The sequence below is a fragment of the Protopterus annectens genome, chromosome 14.part0 (genome assembly GCF_019279795.1).
Source record: "Protopterus annectens isolate FY-2018-M chromosome 14.part0, PAN1.0, whole genome shotgun sequence".
Lineage (NCBI taxonomy): Eukaryota > Metazoa > Chordata > Ceratodontiformes > Protopteridae > Protopterus > Protopterus annectens.
In genome coordinates this window covers 159,070,027-159,090,545 of record NC_056748.1, presented here as the reverse complement: position 1 = coordinate 159,090,545, position 20,519 = coordinate 159,070,027, and the positions used below count along the sequence as shown (strand labels likewise).

Sequence of the window (20,519 nt, the reverse complement as noted above, 5' to 3'; positions counted from 1 at the left end):
CTACTGTGAAAGTGCAGTTGTCAGCCATTTCTAATTTTCACATTGGAGAAAGTTCACCTTTGGTCTCATCTAAGTTGTGCAAAACCTTTAATGGTATTTTTCTTCTTTGCCCATCTATCAAGGATCCCATTCTGCCATGGGACCTCACTGTCGTTTTGTAAACATTGGTTGCACCCTCCCTTTTTGAATCGGTAGCTAAAGTTGATTTGAAGTTCTTGTCATGGAAGGCTGCTTTCTTAGTAGCTACCCCTTCAGCTAAAAGAGTGTCTGAACTATAAGCTTCGTCTGTTAAGCCAACTTACTTGATCTTCCACAAGGACAGAGTGACTGTGTACTAATCCTTTCCTGCCCAAGGTTGCATCCGAGGCTTACATCAGTCAAGTCGTCAGTCTCCCAGTATTCTTACCCATTTTTCAAAACAAAGGGAAATACAAACTACATATGTTAGACGTAAACAGACAGTTATAGTTTTGTCTGGATAGAACTAAACATTTCAGGAAGTCTAAGCAGCCCTTTGTATGTTTCTTGAAAGCTAATTTGGGGAAAACAATTTTCAAAGCGACTCTGGCTAAATTGGCTTACAAGCTACATTTCACTTGCTTATTCCATTAAAGGAATGTATTGATCAAGGTTCATACTACCAATTCTGTGTCCACTTATGCTGCCTTTTGGTCTGTAGTTCCTATTGATGATATCTGCTCTGCGGCTACTTGGTCTAATTCACATACTTTTATATCTCATTCAAAATTGGACATTATTTCTAGGAACAGGGCCTTCTTTGGTTCTGCAGTGCTCTGGAATATCCTTCCATGAGGGCCTCCCAAGAGTTGTGTAGCTGTGGACCGTGTCCCACAGGTTGAAGATCAAATGAAAAACAACGAGTTCAGATAAAACGTTATGTACTTACCATAACGTTCCATTTGAGTTTTTCATTCGTCTTCAACCTTTCCTCTCCTTCTCCTTTCCAGTTTTTAAAGACCTGTCAGGTATAGATATCCCTTTATCTGTTTGAGCCCTTCAAGTGCTCTGCTTTTTACTTTTCAGGGATATACATTTAAAACAATTTGTTGTAAACACTCAGTAGATTGTGAGCAACAAACTCGATCTGAGGGAATTAAGGGAGAGCATGGAATTATGAGTAAGGGAGGAGCTCAAATTTTTTCAATCCTGGACCTGTAGTATATGGCCGAGTTGGATCTGATGTCTGCTCTGACCCCACAGGTTGACGACAAATGAAAAACCAACAACTCAGATGGAACGTTATGGTAAGTACATAACTTCTTTTTTAATGCAGTAATGTATGGGCTGACTAGCATTGCCTGTCTTGAGTCAAGTGCATAACATTGGTATTTATTTGTATAAATTCAGCCAAATAAGCTTGGTGAAATGAAGTTAGTTATTACTTACTCATTTTTCAAGTCTTTGCTGTAGCTACGAGTCTCTCAGTATCATTGCACACTGCCCTTCGTTTTCTGCAAGACAAATTGCCTGAATTATGCTCAGGGTTATATTCTTATTTCAGCATGGTGCTATTCTTATTTCAGCATTATAAAAGTTAATGCAGACTGATAGTTTGTTAGTGTTCCTTTTCTTTGGTTAACAGAAGAAATATTTTCATTTCACGTATTTTTACTCTGACAGGCATTAAGCCAGTAAGCACAGATTGGACTGCAGAAGCTACAGCCAGATTTCAGGAACTTACGGTTGGTCTTGAGCTTCAAGCTTCAGTAAAGTCGGTCAGTAACATGAAAGCAAGCGTTGAACTTAAAAGCAGTTCTTCTGGAAGCTTCACTGATATTTCTGAGCTTCTTGTTCAAGAACACCTAGCTGTCCGAGATGACAAAATCCTTGATGTTCCTACTGTGGAAAAATGCTCAGGTAAGACCTGTTTTAGCTGTTTGTTGCATGTCTAAGGGGATTTAACGTTACTTTTTTTTTTTAACTTGATCAGTGTGTGTTGAATTTGCATGCGTCTGTTTTATATAACTGTAGTGATAAAGTGGTCTCTGGTACATTATAGCCCTAACCAGTTTGCGGAAGTTGATCTGTTTCCATTAGTTTAAATATCTAAAATTATTGATGTAATGGGATCCTATCTCGCCTACATTCATAACTGATGGGTTCGGAGCCGATCCCTCGGCTCCAACTCGGCCACTATATAGTAGAACGAAGTCTCTAATTGGCTGGGCTACCCCTTATCCCAGAATGCACCACACCTGCTTCCCCAGATCTTGTTTGCCGCTTTTCAAGCTAGACGTGGTCTCGACTTGGCTGGAGCTAAGTAGTTTTTGGGTTACTTTTTGGTCTTTTGACCTAGGGGTTTCTTCATAAATTTAACAAACAGCTGTTTTAACAGCTTTACGTGTGTGTGTAAACTTTTTTGGTGTGATTGGTATTTTTTTCTATTTACCGGGCAAGGCCCGTTTAAGTTAGAGGGCCCTTGCCCTTATTTGTGTGTGGGTGTGCTAAATTTGTCTTACTGTACATTCTGTTTTATCGGGCTAAGCCCGTTTAAGTTAGAGGGCTTCTGCCCGTTTTGGGTGCTGTATCTCGGGCCAGTCCCGTTTGAGTCAAAGGGCTCGTGCCCTACTGAAGGTTGTTTTTTTCGTTGTGGTAAAACTGTGGTGTGACAGGATGTCGAAAGAGACTCAGAAGTCTGGTTTTAAAAAGTGCACCAAGTGTAACTACAAAATGTCTATTACCGATAGCCATGCTGTTTGTGTATATTGTTTAGGACCGAAACATTTACAGGAAACGTAGTGTTTGTCATTCTTTTTTCCTCTAGGGTCCTTCAAGAACGTAAAAATAAGTTGATACTTAAGGGCATTATTAAGCCCTCCTTTGAGGAAGCTTTGGCTTCTCCTTCCTCTCCAGCTTCTAAAAAGAAAAGGTCGTCGGCTCCGACCAGTCCGTCGGAACCGACTTCCAAGAAGCATAGGTCGACCTCTTCTTCCTCGGCTCCAATGGCTTCGGAGCCTCGGGTGGAAGGGTCTGCCTCGATACCTCTTTCCTCGGCTCCATTGGTGTCGGAGCCGCAGGTTGGGGGATCGAGAGGTGAATCATCTGCTTCGGCTCCGTTGGTCTCTGAGCTGTTGGAGGTGTGCAGCTCAGACTCTTCCCCCCTCGGCCCCGAAGTCCCCTTCGGCGCCGATACTTATACATACGGTTCCGGATCCGGTGCCGATAGTGTTGGAGCCGTTTCGGAGCCGGTCCCCTGGTCTTTCGGAGCCGAGAGAGAAGTCGTCTCGGCCCCCATCTATTTCCTCTAAATCCTCCAGGTTGTCTGACTCAGATTTGGACAGAGTTATCCAGAGGCTTTTCCAGTCCCCGGTTTTTGCAAAAATGGTCTCTGCTCCAGCCCACTCATCTCCGGAGCCGATCCCCACTTCGACACATCCGATTCCTCCTCCAACCTCCTCGGAGCCATTGGAGTTGGTGATGGTAGAGCAGAGCAGAGTCGTCCAGTCGGAACCGAGACTCCCTCGGAGCCTCTCTGTTCCGACCATCATTCCTACCCTGTCCTCGGCGTCAGGGTTCGGTACCGGGACTTTCTCGGTCAGGGCCGAGGGGAACACTTTGGAACTGGTAGCTTCGGTGCCTAGTCTTCCCCTCAGAGCGTCAGCCGCAGGGATTCCCGGTACCGTCGTGGTCTCTCAGCCGGTATCCTCCGTAGAGTCTGGAGGTCCTGCTTTTGAGGCCATGAGGAGTGCGCTGGCCATGTCCTTGCCGGCTCAGCAAGTCTCTACCTCACCGTCCCTAGACTTGGGAACTGGTGCTTCTGGTGTGCTTCATTCCCATGACAGCGGGGCCCCAGGGCCTGAGGATACCCCCTTGGGGGGTTCCCTTCTCCCGGGAGGTCCTTCTGGATCCACTTGGGATGAACCTCCAAGGAAGAAATTGTGCAAGGGGAAGCACATTGACTCCCAGGATGAGTCTATCACTTCAGATACTGACCTCGATGATGCGGAGGGGTCCCCAAAATCGTCCTCGGATGACGTCTCATTCTCAGATATCCTTGAGATCCTGAGACAGAGAGGCGATTGGCAGTCCAAAACCCCTTCCGCAGAGGAGTCAGTCTTCCTCAAGGCTTTTGGGGCCCAGCCCTCCGCCTCCTGGGTGTCTCCACCCTTCGATGAATTGCTAGATTTAGTTTCTCGAAGGGTGTGGGAACACCCTGATTCTGTGGAACCGGTGCCCGCCAGACCTAACAAGTTTCTCTCAGCCCCTCCTCAAAAGGAATTTTTGACCAAAGGAGTTGCAGTAGATGCGATGGTGGTGGCATCTGCCACTCAGCAGGACGTGGCAGAGGCTTCAACGTCTATTCACCCTCCTAATAAGGATTCCAGGAGCATGGATAGGTACGGGAAGCATACCCTTTCTTCAGCGGCCTTTACCCTGCGGTCGCTGAATTACCTTTGTCATTTCACCAGGCTCCAAAGGGACCTCCTCAAAGAGTTAGGAGAGTCTCTTACGGGTAACCTTCCTGGGGCGTTAGCCCAAACTGTTGGCGCCCAGATGACTACCCTATCTTCGATAGTCAACTCGTCCGTGAGGCTCATCTCATATGCGGCCGAAGTGGCGAGTAGAGCAGCGGGAACAGGCATGGCTCTTAGAAGACACGCCTGGTTGCGCTTGTGTCCCTTTGCGGAGGCTTTTAAGTCTTCCTTCACTGACGCCCCTTTTGATGGGTCTTCCCTGTTTGGACCCAAGGTGAAGGACACACTGACTCGGTGCGAGCAGGAGGGCAAGACCTTGACTGCCGTGGGGGCCTGTTTTTCCGCTCCTTCTAGACCTTACCCCAAGGCCCAGAGAGGAGGGAAAATGTGGTTCTGGAAATCTCAAAGGTCTTTCCCTACTCCACCGAGTGATTCCCCCATCTAGAGGCAGGGGGGGGATTCAGGAAGACGCCGCTCCAGAGGCGGCAGAGGCCCCCGTAACTCTGGAGACCGCGATTCCTTTCGTGGTTCATCCTACGCTCCCCGTCCCTGAGACGTGGCCCGACTGTGCATCTCCGGAGCCAGTCGGGGGTCGTTTTGCAGAACACCCACAGGCTTGGGAATCTATCACCAAGGATCAGTGGGTGCTCCGAACCATAACCGGAGGCTATCTCATCCCTTTCACCAAGATCCCCCCTCTTTTTATCAGGAAAATCCCGGATGTGCCACCCAGTCAGCGGGATCAAGCAGCGGTCGAGGTTTCAAAGTTGCTAAGAAAAGGAGTCATCCAGCCTGTCCCCGCCGACCAGAACGGATCAGGAACTTACTCAAGACTATTTTTGGTGCCAAAAAAGACAGGGGACTTGAGGCCCATTTTGGACCTCAGCTCATTGAATCGCTTTGTAAAAAAAATCCAAATTCCAAATTGTTACCCTTCAGTCCATTCTCCCATTATTGGAGAAGGATGTCTGGATGTGCTCCATAGATCTCAAGGACGCTTACTATCACATTCTGATAAGTCAAGAGTCCAGGAATCATTTACGCTTCCGCCTGGGAACCAGTCATTTCCAGTTTCGAACACTGCCCTTTGGTCTCACCACAGCCCCCAGGGTGTTCACCAAGTGTCTGGCAGTGGTGACAGCTCACTTGAGAAATCTAGGATTCCAAGTGTTTCCCTGTACTAGACGACTGGCTCCTTACTGCCACCTCCAAGCATCTATTAGTTCGGGCGCTTATGACCACAGTCAGTTTGGGTCATTCACTAGGAAAAAAAAAAAAAAAAAATTTAAAAATATTAAAAAAATAATACAATTAGGCTATCTACCCAGCTGAGAATTACTTCTTTGGTTATAGTAGTGGACTGTTTTAGCCCTGCTATGTTCGCCTTCGCTACGCTCAGGCTCACTTCGCTCCTCTCCCTGCCCCCATATCCCACCTGCCCCCACTACCTCTACATTTATAACCATAAAACCACACCCATCATCTCCAGGTCCAATCACATTAGCCTTCTATTTAATCACTCTCCCAATCACGGGTGACCCCTCTTATCTCACGCCCATCCACCATTGCCTCGTCTTTCACTCCCTAATATCTTACTCATCCATTCTCTCAAAAGCACCTGCAAGTGCATCCTTGTGAACCGTTTCCCACAAGTCCTTAGAGATATGTGGTACTTTATGCTAATACCGTTCCTAATAACCTCCTATCTTAAAACCTTATATGAAACCCAAACTCTTTTAGGGATCTCAGCTTCCAGGGCTGAGACCAACACTCCTGAAATTACTCTCCTAAACTTTTATCACACTCAGGGTACATGGGTGGATACAACTTCTTGCTCCATGCTTCCATACCCTCATACCTCAACAAATATCTACCTTAAACAGAAGCATACCTACAAAATTGTATATAAATTCCTAAAGCTCATCTCCAAATGAAGACTTAATCTACTAAGACATGGGGACATACATCCTAACCCTGGTCCTGCCAATATTATCCAACAATCCCCCCTTTTCACGGACCTTAAATCTAATCCCATTACGGTACGCCCTACAAATTCCCTTCTTACCTGCCATCTGAACATTAGAAGTATTAACAGTAAGGTACATGAACTTCATGCAGTTATGGCTGACCTCTCCCCAGAGATCTTGTGCCTAACTGAAACATGGCTTAAACCATCCACTATGGACAATGAAATACTTATCCCTGGGTATAATATTCATAGGAAAGACCGAATCTCTAGAAAAGGAGGTGGGGTAGCCATACTCTATAAATCTGATCTAATCGTTTCTATCGATGTCATTCAACCACCTCAGATTAACAATGCTGAGATCCTTATTTCTAGGCTACAAATCAATATTACTAAATTTATCTATATTATCTGTGTGTATATTCCCCCAGGTAAGAACATAGATACTCTTGAAGCTACCTTACACTGGTTATCAAGTCACTTCCCTCAAGAAACCATAGTCCTTGGGGACTTTAATATAGACTGGACTTCCTGTTCCCCTCAAGCCCCCTCCACTCATATAAACCTACACTCCTTCACGCAAATCGTTAACACTCCCACTAGGATAAACAAATCTAACCAAAAAGAGAGTATACTTGATTGAGTGCTTATTAATAGTGATCCTAACCAATATACTTCTGGTTCTCTCCCTGATAGCCTAAGTGACCACCATCTCACCTACATAATTAAGCACAAAATAGCCATCCCAAAGCATTCCACACAAGATCTGTTAGAAAAAAAAAAAATTTGACCCTACTAGATTTCAGCTAGAATTAAACTCTTGCAACTGGGCAATACTAAAATATTTACCCCTAGATGAAGCAGTGCAGTATTTCAACAAAAGATTCCTGGAAATTCTAAATCTTCATGCTCCTTTTTGGTCAAAGAAAACTAAGACAGATGATGTCCCGTGGCTCTCCAAAGAGACCAGGCAGAAAATTAATCTCAGAAATAAAGCATAGTCAGTATGGCGAAGCAATAAACTTCCACTCGATCAAATTAACTATAGACAACTTAGGAATGAAACCAAAAGACTAATCTTACTTGTTAAAAGACAATACTATTGGAAACTGCAAACTGAGCATCAAAACTGTCCACAAAAATTCTGGGCCAGGCTAAATAATCTTCTTCACCCAGGTCGCTCCACCACCCCTGTCCCTGTTATACTCATAGATAAACCATCTGACGTGGTCTCTAATACTTTCAATTGCTTCTTCACCGAGACAATCCAAACCCTGTCTAATCAACTGCCACTTAACTCTCAAAGCCTTGATACTCCCACCTATAAAAACATTCCCCTATTCACCTTTCAGCCTGTAGCAACTTCATTCATCTGTAAATTAATCAAAAAACTAAAACCTACCACACTCTCAGCCGATCAACTTCCAGCTGAATACTTGCAAAAATCAGCTGAGGCCATTGCCTACCCTGTGTCAATACTCATTAATCGGACCCTAGCAGAGGCCAAAATCCCCGATATCTGGAAGGTATCCTATGTAATTCCTCTCCATAAAGGTGGCACTTCCACAGACCTCTCTAACTACAGGCCCATATCCATACTGTCCCCCCTAGCAAAAATAATGGAAAAATGTGTGCAGAAACAGCTTATGCAACACCTACTTGTCAATCACCTATTGGCTGACACTCAGCATGGTTTCCGACCTCTCCATAGTACTACCTCAGCCCTTCTTGTCTTCTCCAATATCATCAATACCTATCGCAATAACAATAATATCTCCTCAGCATTATTCTTGGATCTGTCCAAAGCCTTTGATATGGTGGACCATAAACTACTAATTGATGCATTACATTCACTTGGTCTGGATACTACTGCTATTCAATGGTTTAGATCCTATTTAAATGGTAGAAAACAAGCAGTTTTATGGCAGACCAAACTTTCTAACTTACTACCCAATACTCTGGGAGTCCCTCATGGATCCATTCTAGGACCACTATTATTCTCGATTTTCATCAACGACTTGCACACAGTTGTATCTAATGCTAGTTGCATTCAATATGCAGACGATTCCACGCTGATTTGCTCTGGAACATCCCCTATAGAGTTACAATCTATAACCCAAACTACTTTCAGCAAAGTAGAAAACTGGCTCTCTAGTCGTCGTTTGATACTTAATCCAAAAAAACAAAAATGTTACTGTTTTCACCGACACAAAGGTCAAGCCCCCTCAACTTTACGATCCAAGCAAAGGACGGGACAATAATCTCTCCGGACCCCTCGACAAAATTATTAGGGGTAACTATAGATAATAACCTAAAATTTGATATTCATGTAAACCTAATGATTAAATCAATCAATAAGAAACTAGGTTCGCTATATAGAATAAAAAGCTTCTTGACCCCCCCCCCAAGCTAAATCTGCCATTGTCCAAACCCATCTTCTCTCTATACTCCTGTACTCATTCCCCTTACTACATAATATTAATAAAACAATCATGAACAAGCTCACTATCTGTTATAATCACATCGCTAGGTTTGTTACTGGGTTACCATATAGAACCCATCACTGCACCAACTTAACCCAGCTCAACTGGCTTGAGCTACCGAAACTAATTTCTTATAACCTACTAGTCCTGACCCACAAAATTATATATAACCCCGAATACTCTCCCTCACTCAAAAAACTGATCTCCCCTTGCAATAACCCTTGACCACTGAGGTCGTCCAGTCGTCTCCTTATACAAACACGTAAAACTAATAACGCGGCTGGTGATTCTCTCCTTACCAACTCCGCAGGGAGAATTTGGAACAAACTCCCTCGTGATATTACTTCACTCCCCTCTTTAAATCCATTTAAAACTAAACTAAAAGGCTACCTGGGGTCTACACGTACCTGCCATTGTCTCAACCCTAGCTAGCTATCTCTCTGAATACACTGCTCCCAGATCCTGGTTATCTGAGTAATCCTTATTATAATAATTTGCTGTTATCATGTATAATAATTAAGTATACTAACTAAATCATGCTTTTAATTACATATCATGTAACGACTAACTTCACCTTGCTTTAACTGCATATGTTTTTGTTACTACTTTTATGTTTTTTGTATTGTCTTGCTTGGAGCTTTTCTCCCCGGGCCTCCGCTGAAAATGGACATGTATCCAGTCGGACTACCCCGGTTAACAAATGTAAAATAAAAAAATAAAATAAAAATAAAATCACGTTCAATTGGGGAAAATCTGTGCTGCAGCCGTCTCAGCGTATTACATTTATAGGCGCAGAGTTAGACACAAGAAGAATGCGGGCATTCTTGCCTGTAGAAAGGATTCAGGTCCTGCAGTCTCAGGTTCAAACCCTGTTACCCAGATCACGAGTTCAGGCCAGACTGATTCTGCAGTTATTGGGCACGATGGCCTCAACTATTCTACTAGTCCCCTTAGCCAGGCTGCACATGTGGGTGCTGCAATGGCTACTGTCGGTTCAATGGTCCTTTCAGGAACTTCCCCTGAACCATTTGGTCCAGATTACCGAAATTTGCCATCGGGATTTACGTTGGTGGCTGCTTCGGTCCAACCTGGACCAGGGGCGACCCTTTGTCCTTCAGCCTCCCGTCGCCACGGTGACCACGGATGCCTCCCAGACAGGGTGGGGGGGGGTCATTATCTGGACAGGTCTGTCCAAGGCACGTGGCAGGCTCACAAAACGCACTTACATATCAATATCCTGGAAATGAGAGCGGTGCTACTGGTGTTGCAAGCACTTCATCATGCTCTTCCACGGGGTACTATTGCGATCCTATCCGACAACATGTCGGTAGTCTGGTACATAAACAAGCAAGGCCGAACCAGGTCCTACCCTCTTTGCCGAGAGGCCATGAGTGTGTGGCATTGGGCGATTTCTACCCAGCGTTTCCTAGTGGCAATGCACATTCCGGGGAAATCCAGTGTGATTGCAGACAGGCTGAGCAGAACTCTCCTGTTACCCCACGAGTGGTCCCTCAACGACAGGGTGGCTGCAAACATCTTCGCCAAGTGGGGCCTCCCTTGTTGCGACTTGTTCGCCAGTCCTCACAATGCGAAATGCAGGGACTTCTTCACTCTGACTCCCTCTCAGGCGCAGATTCCCAGGGATGCTCTAGCTCACAGTTGGCCCCCCCGGTCTACTTTACGCCTTCCCTCCAGTTCCCCTTCTCCCGAAGGTGATACAGAAGGCGATTTATCTAGGGAGTGACATGATTTTGATCGCTCCACACTGGCCTCGTCAGGTTTGGTTCCCCTTCCTTCTGAGGTATGCGGTGGAGGGCAAATGGTTTCTGGACCTAGTGCCCGACCTGTTGACTCATCAGTTGGGACAGTCTCACCCATCCCTCAGATCCTTGAGGTTGGCCGCTTGGTTATTCCACTTCCAACCTTAGTCAGAGATAACTCTTTTTCTCCAGACGTCATCCACATTTTGTCCACTTCTCACAAACCTTCCACTATTAAACTGTATTCCAGCAAGTGGAAGAGGTTTGCTCTTTGGGCCCAGCAATGAGGTATAGATCCCCTTACCGCCCCAGTACCTCAGGTTTTAGAATTCCTGGCTTCTTTGTTTTGTTTGGGCTCTTCAGTTTCCACAATTAAAGTCCAACTGGCGGCTGTCTCTAATTTTCATATCTCCTTTGAGCCTTCCTTAATGGCAAACAGGCTTTGCAAATCTTTCCTTAAAGGAGCGTGGCTCCTTCGGCCCCCAATAGCCCATCCTGTGCCCCCTTGGGATCTGAATATGGTTCTAGCTTCTTTAACTGCCCGTCCCTTTGAACCAGCAGCTACTTGTGATTTAAAATTTCTATCTTGGAAAACCGTTTTTTTGGTGGCAATAACCTCTGCCAAGCGGGTCTCAGAGCTTCAGGCTCTCTGTTCTAATCCTCCTTATTTGACTTTCACAAAGACAGAGTGTCTCTCAAGTTAAATCCCTCTTTCTTGCCCAAGGTAGCAATCCCCCTTATGCATTCAACAATCCTTGGAGCTCCCGGTGTTTTTTCCCAAATTCTCCAATAGCGCAGAATATATTTTCCATCAGTTGGATGTTCACAGACAGCTGCGTTTTTTATTTAAATAGGACCAATCAGACACGAAAGTCAGATCAGCTGTTTGTGTCCTTTGCAGAAAATAGGTTGGGTCAACCGGTGGCTAAAACCACCATAGCCAAATGGATTAAAGATTGCATCTCCTTCATCTATTCACAGTCCGGCAAAGAGCTACCATTCCCAGTCAAGGCTCATTCTACCAGGGCAGTGGCTACTTCTGTAGCATTTCACTCCAAATTATCGATAGATGATATCGGTGCGGCTGCTACCTGGACTTCTCTGCACACCTTTATTTCTCATTACAAGATAGATGTGGCTTCTCGAGGTAGAGCTTCCTTTGGTTCCATAGTTCTCAGGAGGGTTTTCCAATGAGCCACCTGGGATTTAGGTGCTAGGGATGCTGTCCCATCAGTTATGAATGTAGGCGAGATAGGATCCCATTACATCTTTTAGTTATGTACTTACCATAACTTCGGATGTATGGGATCCATCTCGCCTACATTCATACACTCCTCCTTCCCCTTCCCATTGGACTTAGAGGAAATGTTGCTACTTACTGAGTTTTTCTCTTGAAGGACTTTAGTTTGTTACAGTTGTTGGTATGTTTCTGTGCCTGGATGTAGGTATATAAAAGTGAACAAACAAGATCTGGGGAAGCAGGCATGGTGCATTCTGGGATAAGGGGTAGCCCAGCCAATTAGAGACTTCATTCTACTATATAGTGGCCGAGTCGTAGCCGAGGGATCGGCTCCGAACCCATCAGTTATGAATGTAGGTGAGATGGATCCCATACATCCGAAGTTATGGTAAGTACATAACTAAAAGGTTACCTTGTTGGGAAAAGAGGATTGCATTATTTTTTAATTTAACTTGTTTTAAGTTTACATTTGGGTTATGAGCATTCTGTTGAAGTGCACTGCATCAAATCATGGTTTGGTGAATACATTTTGCTAAAAGTTGACTTAATTTGTTAGGAGAAGTTGTGTGAGGGAGAAGCTCCTTACAGGTATACACACACACAAAGTACTGGGTGTGTTCATCTTACTGATTACTGCCGGAGTAGCCTTGTATGTTATGCCCTGTCAAGGATGTAAGAGCTGGCCAGCTTCCAAAGCTTCAGGGCACCTTCCATGCCCCCAAACTGTCAAGCAGCTTGAGCCGACCTGACTGAAAGACAAGTTTGGGTACAACTCCTTAAGAGTTTCACTGTCATTGAAAAGTATGCACTCTGAGGTTTTTGAGGATTGGTGGTTGACTGTGGATTTCCTTTGCTGAGCATGTAGGTTGCCTTTGGGGGAAGAACTTCCATTTTCTTAATTTTGTTGTTTTATTATTTTCCTCTTCAAGAACTTTATTTTAAAGCTTAAAGCTAGGAGTGTTGTGTTTAAATGTACTGTCTTGGGACTGTAACTTACTTTTAAACAAAGCGCTGTTTTTTCATCAGGTCAAAAATGGTGTAAAGTAACTGAAAACATTTTTTTACTGAGGAGAATTTTTTTTTTATTTTAATGGTGCTGGCATAGGTTCATAAGAGGTTACTAGGCTAATGGCCCTAGGGCTTTTAGAAGTCTTAACCGTGAAAAAAAAACTGACTGCCCTTATTGACCATAGTTAGATGGTTGTTAGAGTGATTTTGTGATCAGCATCGACTGCCCCTGTCTATGAGGAACATGGGTGCCACCCCTGGGGTGATACCCATCTAGTTCTCGGGGTTACACTTGAATAGTGTTATTGCGGAACTCAACTTCCCATGGAGTGGGAGCTTATTCCAGAGGTGCGGTCATCGCTGGGAGATATCTGTCTCTCCAATATGTTCTGTAATGTCACAGGCTAGGTTGAGATCTTTTGAGTGAGTTATTCTTATACCATTTGATTTGCAGATGTGCAGCATTTCCATTAAGGCAGGGTCTGAGACTGCTCTGTAGGCCAGGGTGCACAGGTCGCTCTCAGTAGCCTGTTTGATAGAGTACAGTGGACATGGCTTTCATTTTTTCTATACAAGTCATGTTTTGGAGGCCCTGGATTCTCTTGATTAGAAGGTCTCTGGTGAGGTACATATAGAAGGGAGCATTGTACTCAGTAAGTGCTCTGATAAGGGTCGAGTACAGCGGAGCTATAACCTACCTGGTCTTGGGTGTGATGCTGGTATTTATAAGATGCACAATGTAGAATGCTTTTCTTACCACTACAGACACATGGTGATTGAAGTTTAAGTTGCTATCAACCTGTGTTCCCAAGTCTCGCACCACTGAATTTGAGCATAGAGGGGTGCTAGCTATGTCATAATTTGCTGGGGCTACTACTTTGCCAAAGGGGTTAATGAGGCATTTTTTACGTTAAGTTTTAGTCCATGAGCTTGGCAGCAATCATTTGTGTGTGTCAGCCCTTTCTGTAATATGTTAACATTGTTGGGGGACTATGATCGCGCCCAGTTTACAGTCCTCTGCAGACTTGGTAAGCAACAAGGTCATCTGTATTCGCCTTAACTTCAGAGAAATAGATTCCAAACAGTAGAGGGCTCAGCACAGATCCTTGTGGTAACCCCACTGGTAACTGGTCTTCTGGTGAAGGTGGACTCCCCAACTGTGACAGTGTGCGTTCTGTTGGTGAGCAAGTTGACTACCCATTTCGTAATGTATGTGTTATTCCCCAGATGGAAAAATTTCTCTATGATAGCTAATTGAGGATTGTGTCAAAAGCCTTGGTTAAGTCAAGATAGGCAGTATCTACTGTTTTACCCTCATCCACAGCTTTGCTGACATTCTCAAGGAAGTTCACTAGGCTTAATAAGCAAGATCTGCACTTGCTGAAACTAGTCTGGGTCAGGTCATGAGTTTGGTTGCTTATGTCCTTGTGGATAAGATCCATGATGATTCTTTTCATAGCCTTGGAGATAAAGCTGGTTAGGCTTATGGGTCCACAGTTCCCAGGGTCAGTTGATGGGCCTCCTTTGTACAAGGGGATTACTGTTGCTGTTCTCCACTCTGATGGGACAAAGCTAGTTGTCAGGCTATAGTTAGAGAGTGCCGAGTGGTTCCCCCAGGTCTTGCTTGAGATTGTTTAGTAAGCAGCCTTAGATGTTATCTGGTCCCATAGAGGCTGTGTTTTTGGCTTTGGAGAGTGCTTGTATGACCTGTTCTTTGGAGATTCTTTGTAGAGGACTGGTGTTAAGGTATGTTTGGTGGAGACGGCGGGGGGGGGGGGTGTGAAGTTATTGCCAAATCTGTCAGCTAGCATGTTGGCAATTTCCTCATGTTCAGTGAGAGTGGTACCATCCACTGTAAGTTCAACACACAGCTGGGCATTCCATTTTATGTTTTGGATGTAGCTAAAGAATGCCTTTTGATTGTCTTTAGCTATGGATGCTAATTTAGACTCGTAGCTAGCCTTAGATGACTTAAAATATCAGATTTGCTTGTTCAAGCTGTGGAGGGTATTGTTCCTCGGAGTTAGTTCCCTCCTGTTCTTGGATACAAGTTTCTTTTTTTTTTTTGTTGTTTAACTTATTTATACTTGTTTTTTTCGGGAATACCTGGTTTTGTTCCTGTTGGGTTAGTGTTTTAAAACGCTTTTTTTTTTTCTGTCAAAAATGTACTTTTGTGGACTGGTAGTGCTTATCGGCAGTTACTGCTGTCTTACCCAGGAAAGAGATCATTTATGGAGTAGTCATTGAACAAAGAAATTGACCCATAGTCGGTCCTTCCAGCCACTGAAGGAAAAAATAGGCAAACAGCCTTTGCCACCACAACAGGCTAGCAATTTGCCTCATCTGCAGGTGGGTGACTCTGCAGTAGCCATTTGTTGCACCTCATGCCACTCACTTTTTACCCCATATCTGATGTAGCACCTATAGTCACTATGTGCCGGGGTAGCCACATCCTCTCTGGCTTTTGGGTTCCCTCAGTGGGCAAGGGAGAGCCACTGTTTGTCATTCTTGGGAGGGAGAATAGGGAAGTTTTCCTTTTTGCGTCACAATGTTCCCATCCCTGAGAAAGCTGCTGCTGTTAGTAACAAAGTCGGCCACATTTTTCCTATCAAAAATAAACAGAAAACCAAGCATATATCTGCAATTCTTCAATTTCCTTTGGATAGGAGTTGTTTATTTGGTCTGGCTCAGAGTTTAATTCAGGCTGTTGATCCTTCTTGTCAAGTCGTTTCTAGTAAAAGAACGAAGGATTCCTCTTTTCCTGAAGAGATTCAAGATACTGAATCTGAACAGAAACATGTAGGGATGGGAAAAAATGCATCCATTTCTCATTCAGACTCAGGTGAACTCAGATTCTGATTCTCCCTGTGGGGTTTTCTTTTTCTCTGAGACAATTACTAGAATGTGCCAGTGTTTTCAGTGGGAGAACATTGAGGTTTCCCAGGAAATACTACGAATTGTTACAGAAGGATTTTTCAGAACCTACACCCATTTCTCCTGTTCTGTCGGCTTTGAAGGATGATGATATTACTGCCTGCAATTTTCCTGAAAGTCAGACAGCTGCCCTTAAAAAGGCAGGATGTATAAAGTTCCTCAGTCTTTTAAATATTTATATACTATTTGCAAACCTGACCCAGCAACTATAGCTTTAGTTGATCCCACTGCTGCTAAACAGTTAATTCCAGTCCTACTATTTCTTGACGAGGATTGAAAAAGTATTGATAGGTATAGGGAAAAATGTTTACTTCTACAACTTTGAATCTGATGTTGTCAGTTTTTATTCTATCCTCAACATATGGGTTTGGATCCGATCCTCGGATCTGACTCTGCATTTATTATAGCCCATGATCACCAAAAAGCTCTCAAGCCCCTCCCTTACCCGTAATGCACGAATCCCTAACCTACCTCAGATTTTGTTTGCTGTATCACAAGGGTAAAAGGAATACAATAAAGATCCTAGTGAAGTATGCCATATCTGGGGCTCAATAAGAAGGACAGTGTTATCCTTGTACGTACTTATTTTTCCAGAAATCCACCATGAAAAAAAAGGATGGGGGTTGTAGGGTGGGGAGTTGAGGAAGAATAAAAATGGACAACAGAAATGGAACATTAAGGTAAGTACATAACTTCTCTGATGTTAATTTTGATTCTATCCTCAACGTATGGGACAGAGTCCCCAGCTACCTAAATTCCTGAGTGGACTCTAGGGAAGCATATTCCTGAGCGCAGTTGAGCCAAAGGCTGCTCTTCCCCTCGAGACCAGATCCCGTTTGTAATGAGTAATAAAGGTACAAGGAAGATGTCCAAGTTGCAGCTGAACATATGTCCATGGGAGCCCTAGAAAAAAGCACTGAAGAAGTTGCCATGGACCTAGTCGAGTAGGCTTTTAAAGGTTTTGGTAAGGACAGACCCAACTTATTGTGCATAAATGATATACACTCTGTCAGCCATCTGGCTCAAGTCTTTTTTATGACTCTTTTTCCTAATTTAGAATCTGCACAGGACACAAATTATTAATCTGTTCTAGTATTTTTCGTTCTGTATAGCTAAAGAGATAATTGTCTGTGGGCATCCAGTAAATGAAGCATATATTCTCCTTTGTTTGCAAATTTAATAAACAGGACTGGTAGGGTAATGGACTTAATACCAGATTCTGACACCACCTTGGGAAGGAAAGAAGTGTTTGACGTAATGTTACTCTATCCTTATGAAAAATCAAATAAGGAGGTTTAGAAGACGATGCTTGAAGTTGTTCTAGGAGAGGTAATGGCTACTAGAAAGATAGTTTTTCAGTTCAAGAATTTAAGATCACATTTAGCTGCTGGTTCAGAGGGAGAATGAATTAAGGCCTGTAGCACCAAATTTAAATCCGATGGTGGAGTAGGAACTTTATATAGTGATCTTAGTAGAAGAGTGCCTCTCAAAAGGCTTCTAAAAACTTAGATGAAGCCAAAGAAGAATTCTTAAATCCAGTATGAAAATTGGAAATAGCTCCTCAGCAATCAGAGTTCAGTTAGCAATCTCCCTCATTAAAAATTGCTACCAAAAATTCAATAACACTTTGTACAGGGCTGGAAAGGGATCACTGTGTTTCTGCTGTGCCCACAAAATGAACCTTTTCCATTAAGTTTTGTAACGGCCATATAGAGAAGAGAGAGCATCAGTTGTCTGGCTATTAAAGGAATTGGAGAATCCATGCTGTCAGCTTGAAGTTTGAGATAGCCCAATGAATCTTGCCTGTAAGGTGAGACAGATCATCTGGAATCTGGTCTAGAATCCAAAGTGGATAAAGTGGATGAGGCCAAAGGGAGGGGAACCCAATCTTTTGGGGCCAGTATCTTCAACTGGACAGCTTTCTGTAGTAACTTGGGGAATTGAGAGTTGGGGGTAAGCATATAGTAGCCCGGGGGGGGGGGGGCACTCATGAAGTACAGTGTCCCCCCGGTGAGGGGATTAGGGCAAAGAGGCTGCTGCATATCTTGTTTAGGGATAATTTAAAGAGATTGCAGAAAGGCTGACCTCAGTGAGAGAAAATTTACAAGCCTAGCCCATAGAAGTGCCCTGACATTATGCCGCCCAATGTTAGTTTCCAGTGCCTCTATCAAGTAGAGCCACTGGAGTGATCCCCAGGGTGAACTTTCTATTCTCCATACACTTATCAAGATTTCTCTTGAAGAGAGCCAATGAGGTGCCCTGCTTGACATGCATGGGAACTCTTTTCCAGAGCATGGGCGATCTCTGGGTTATGAACCTGTCCCTCCAACATGTTCTGTTGATTGTGGTATTGAGGTTGATGTCTCTGGAGTGTGTGGTGAGGAGGGATTGGGATTTCTTTAGATGTAACATTTCTAATGGAGCTGGGTCAGATATGGCTTTGTAAGTCAAGCAGAGATCGCCTCTTAGTAGGCCATATGAGACAGAGAATAGCTGGAGTTTTTTTGTGTCTGTCCGTGTAGGACATGTGCTTAAGGCCTAGGATCCTCTTCGTGAGGTACTTTCTTAGCCTTTCCAGCTTTTGCGGGTGTGCATTGAGGTACATGCCAAATGGGGCATTATACTCTGATTGGTCTAATGAGGGAAGGAGTAGAGAGAAATGATGACCTCTTTCTTCCTAGATGCAAAACCCTTGATAATGAGATGAGCCACATAGAAGGACTTTCTGACCACAGTGGCAGTGTGGTAGTTGAAGGAGAGGTTGCTGTCAGCCTGTGTCCCCAGATCTCTCATAACTCCTTCTGTTTTCACTGGGCTGCCATTGATGTAGTAATTAGTAGGAACTGAGTTTTTCCCAAAGGGGGGATGACGCATTTTTTGGCATTAAGCTTATGGCCATGGTTTCAGCACCAGTCATTGGTCTCAGTGAGGCCTTTCTATAGGATGTCTGGGTCACTTGGGGAGTTAATAATGGCTCCCAGCTTGCAATCATCTGCAAATTTGGTCAGCCAGAGTCCCTCCGTGTTGGCCTGGACGTCTGAGAAGTAGATGCCAAACAGGAGAGGACCCAGGACTGATCCCCATGGGACTCAACCCATGACTGGTCGGTGGTCTGACTTGAGTCTGCTACTTTCACACTGTGGGTTCTATCTGTGAGCCAGTTTGCAACCCACCTAACGATATAGGGGCTGATGCCTAGTTTGGTGAGTTTATCAATAATTTCTGAGTGAGGAATGTTATCAGAGGCCTTGGCCAAATTGAGGTAGGCTGTATGAACTGCCTTACCTTCGTCCACAGCTCTGGTGATTGACTCAGAGAAGCCAACCAGGTTGAGCAGGCATGATCTACCTTTCACAAAACCAAATTGTGTGGGATTGAGTTTGGAGATTCCCTATATATCCTTGTTAATTAGGTCCATGATGATGCGCTCTATAGCCTTACATATCAGACTCGTCAGGCTGATGGGGCGATAATCTCCAGGGTCTGTAGTCACTCCTCCTTTATGGAGAGGGATGACTATAGCAGTGTGCCATTCGGTAGGGACAAAGCCTGAGGTGAGGCTGTGAGTGAACAGGACACACAGATATGGTGCCAGTTCACTTAGTAATTCATGTAGAACACAGCCAGGGATATTGTGGGGTCCCATGGAAGCTGTATTCTTGGCCTTGGACAATGCAGCTTTAACCTGTGCTGCAGTAATGCTGGGTGTCTGGCATTTTTCTGGTATTGTGATTGGTCCTTTAGGGGGGAGAGAGGGGTAAAGTTAGCACCGAATCTGTCGGTCAGTATGTTAGCAATATCTGTTTGGCTCATTCAGGAGGTACTGTTGTGCAGTAACTCAGAACGAATCTGGGTATTGCCGTGGAGATTCTAAATATAACTATAGAAGGTTTTGTGTTTGTTTTTGGTGTCTATCGCAGTTCTGCCTTCATAGCTGGCTTTGGAGGTTTTGATGAGGGATCTCAACTTTTTGTTGAGGCTAATAAGGGAATTTTTCCAGTTCTGGGATTTCACCTTCTTTTTCTGCAACAATTTCTTCCTTCTGTTGCAGTGTTTATTAATGGCAGGGACCACCAGATTGGCTTCCTTTTTTTGGAGGAGGGCGTCTTGGTTCTGTTGGGTATGGCTAGTTCCATGCATTTATGTATATGTTCGTACAGTGCATTGGTGTATGAGTCAGCAGTCATGCATCTATTTTCCATTGGCATGGGTGCCGTGAAGTCCACCTCTGTTTTTAGGAGTTCAAAGTCAGCTTTGGAGAAGTTTTTCATGGTGGATACCTTTGCACTGGGTGTGGGTGAGATGTGGATTTCCACGGTGATTAGTTTGTGGTCAGATCTAACCATGGAGGAATTGACTATTGGTATAGAGCAACGATTACGATTGGGCTAGTGCATTGGTTAACGAGTAGTTTTCCCAGTTGATGGAGGGGTAGTTGAAGTCACCTAATATGAGAGTTTTGGGTTGGATCTTAATTGTTTCCAGAGTGCTCAGGAATGTGGAGTCAGAGACTTGGGACATGGTTGGGGGCCTATAGCAGGCTGCGACCTGAATCGCAATCTTAACCAATGTTAGTTGTACCTGGAGTATCTCGGATGCATTCTGCTGGGCTACTAGGCTGGAGGTGTGCATATCCTTTATGAATATGGAGACACCACTGCCTTTAAAGCTTCGATCCATGTTCTGGGGACA

At 44.3% G+C, this 20,519-nt stretch overlaps 1 protein-coding gene across 1 annotated transcript in view; it reads left to right on the top strand.

The window, feature by feature from the left end:
- Positions 1 to 20,519, top strand: part of TDRD1 (tudor domain containing 1) — a 2,513,511-nt gene that overhangs the window by 1,457,963 nt on the left and 1,035,029 nt on the right. The window contains exon 16 of the mRNA XM_044055533.1: positions 1,642 to 1,878. Coding sequence (XP_043911468.1) covers positions 1,642 to 1,878 — 237 coding nt within the window. The remainder of the gene's footprint in view (positions 1 to 1,641; positions 1,879 to 20,519) is intronic.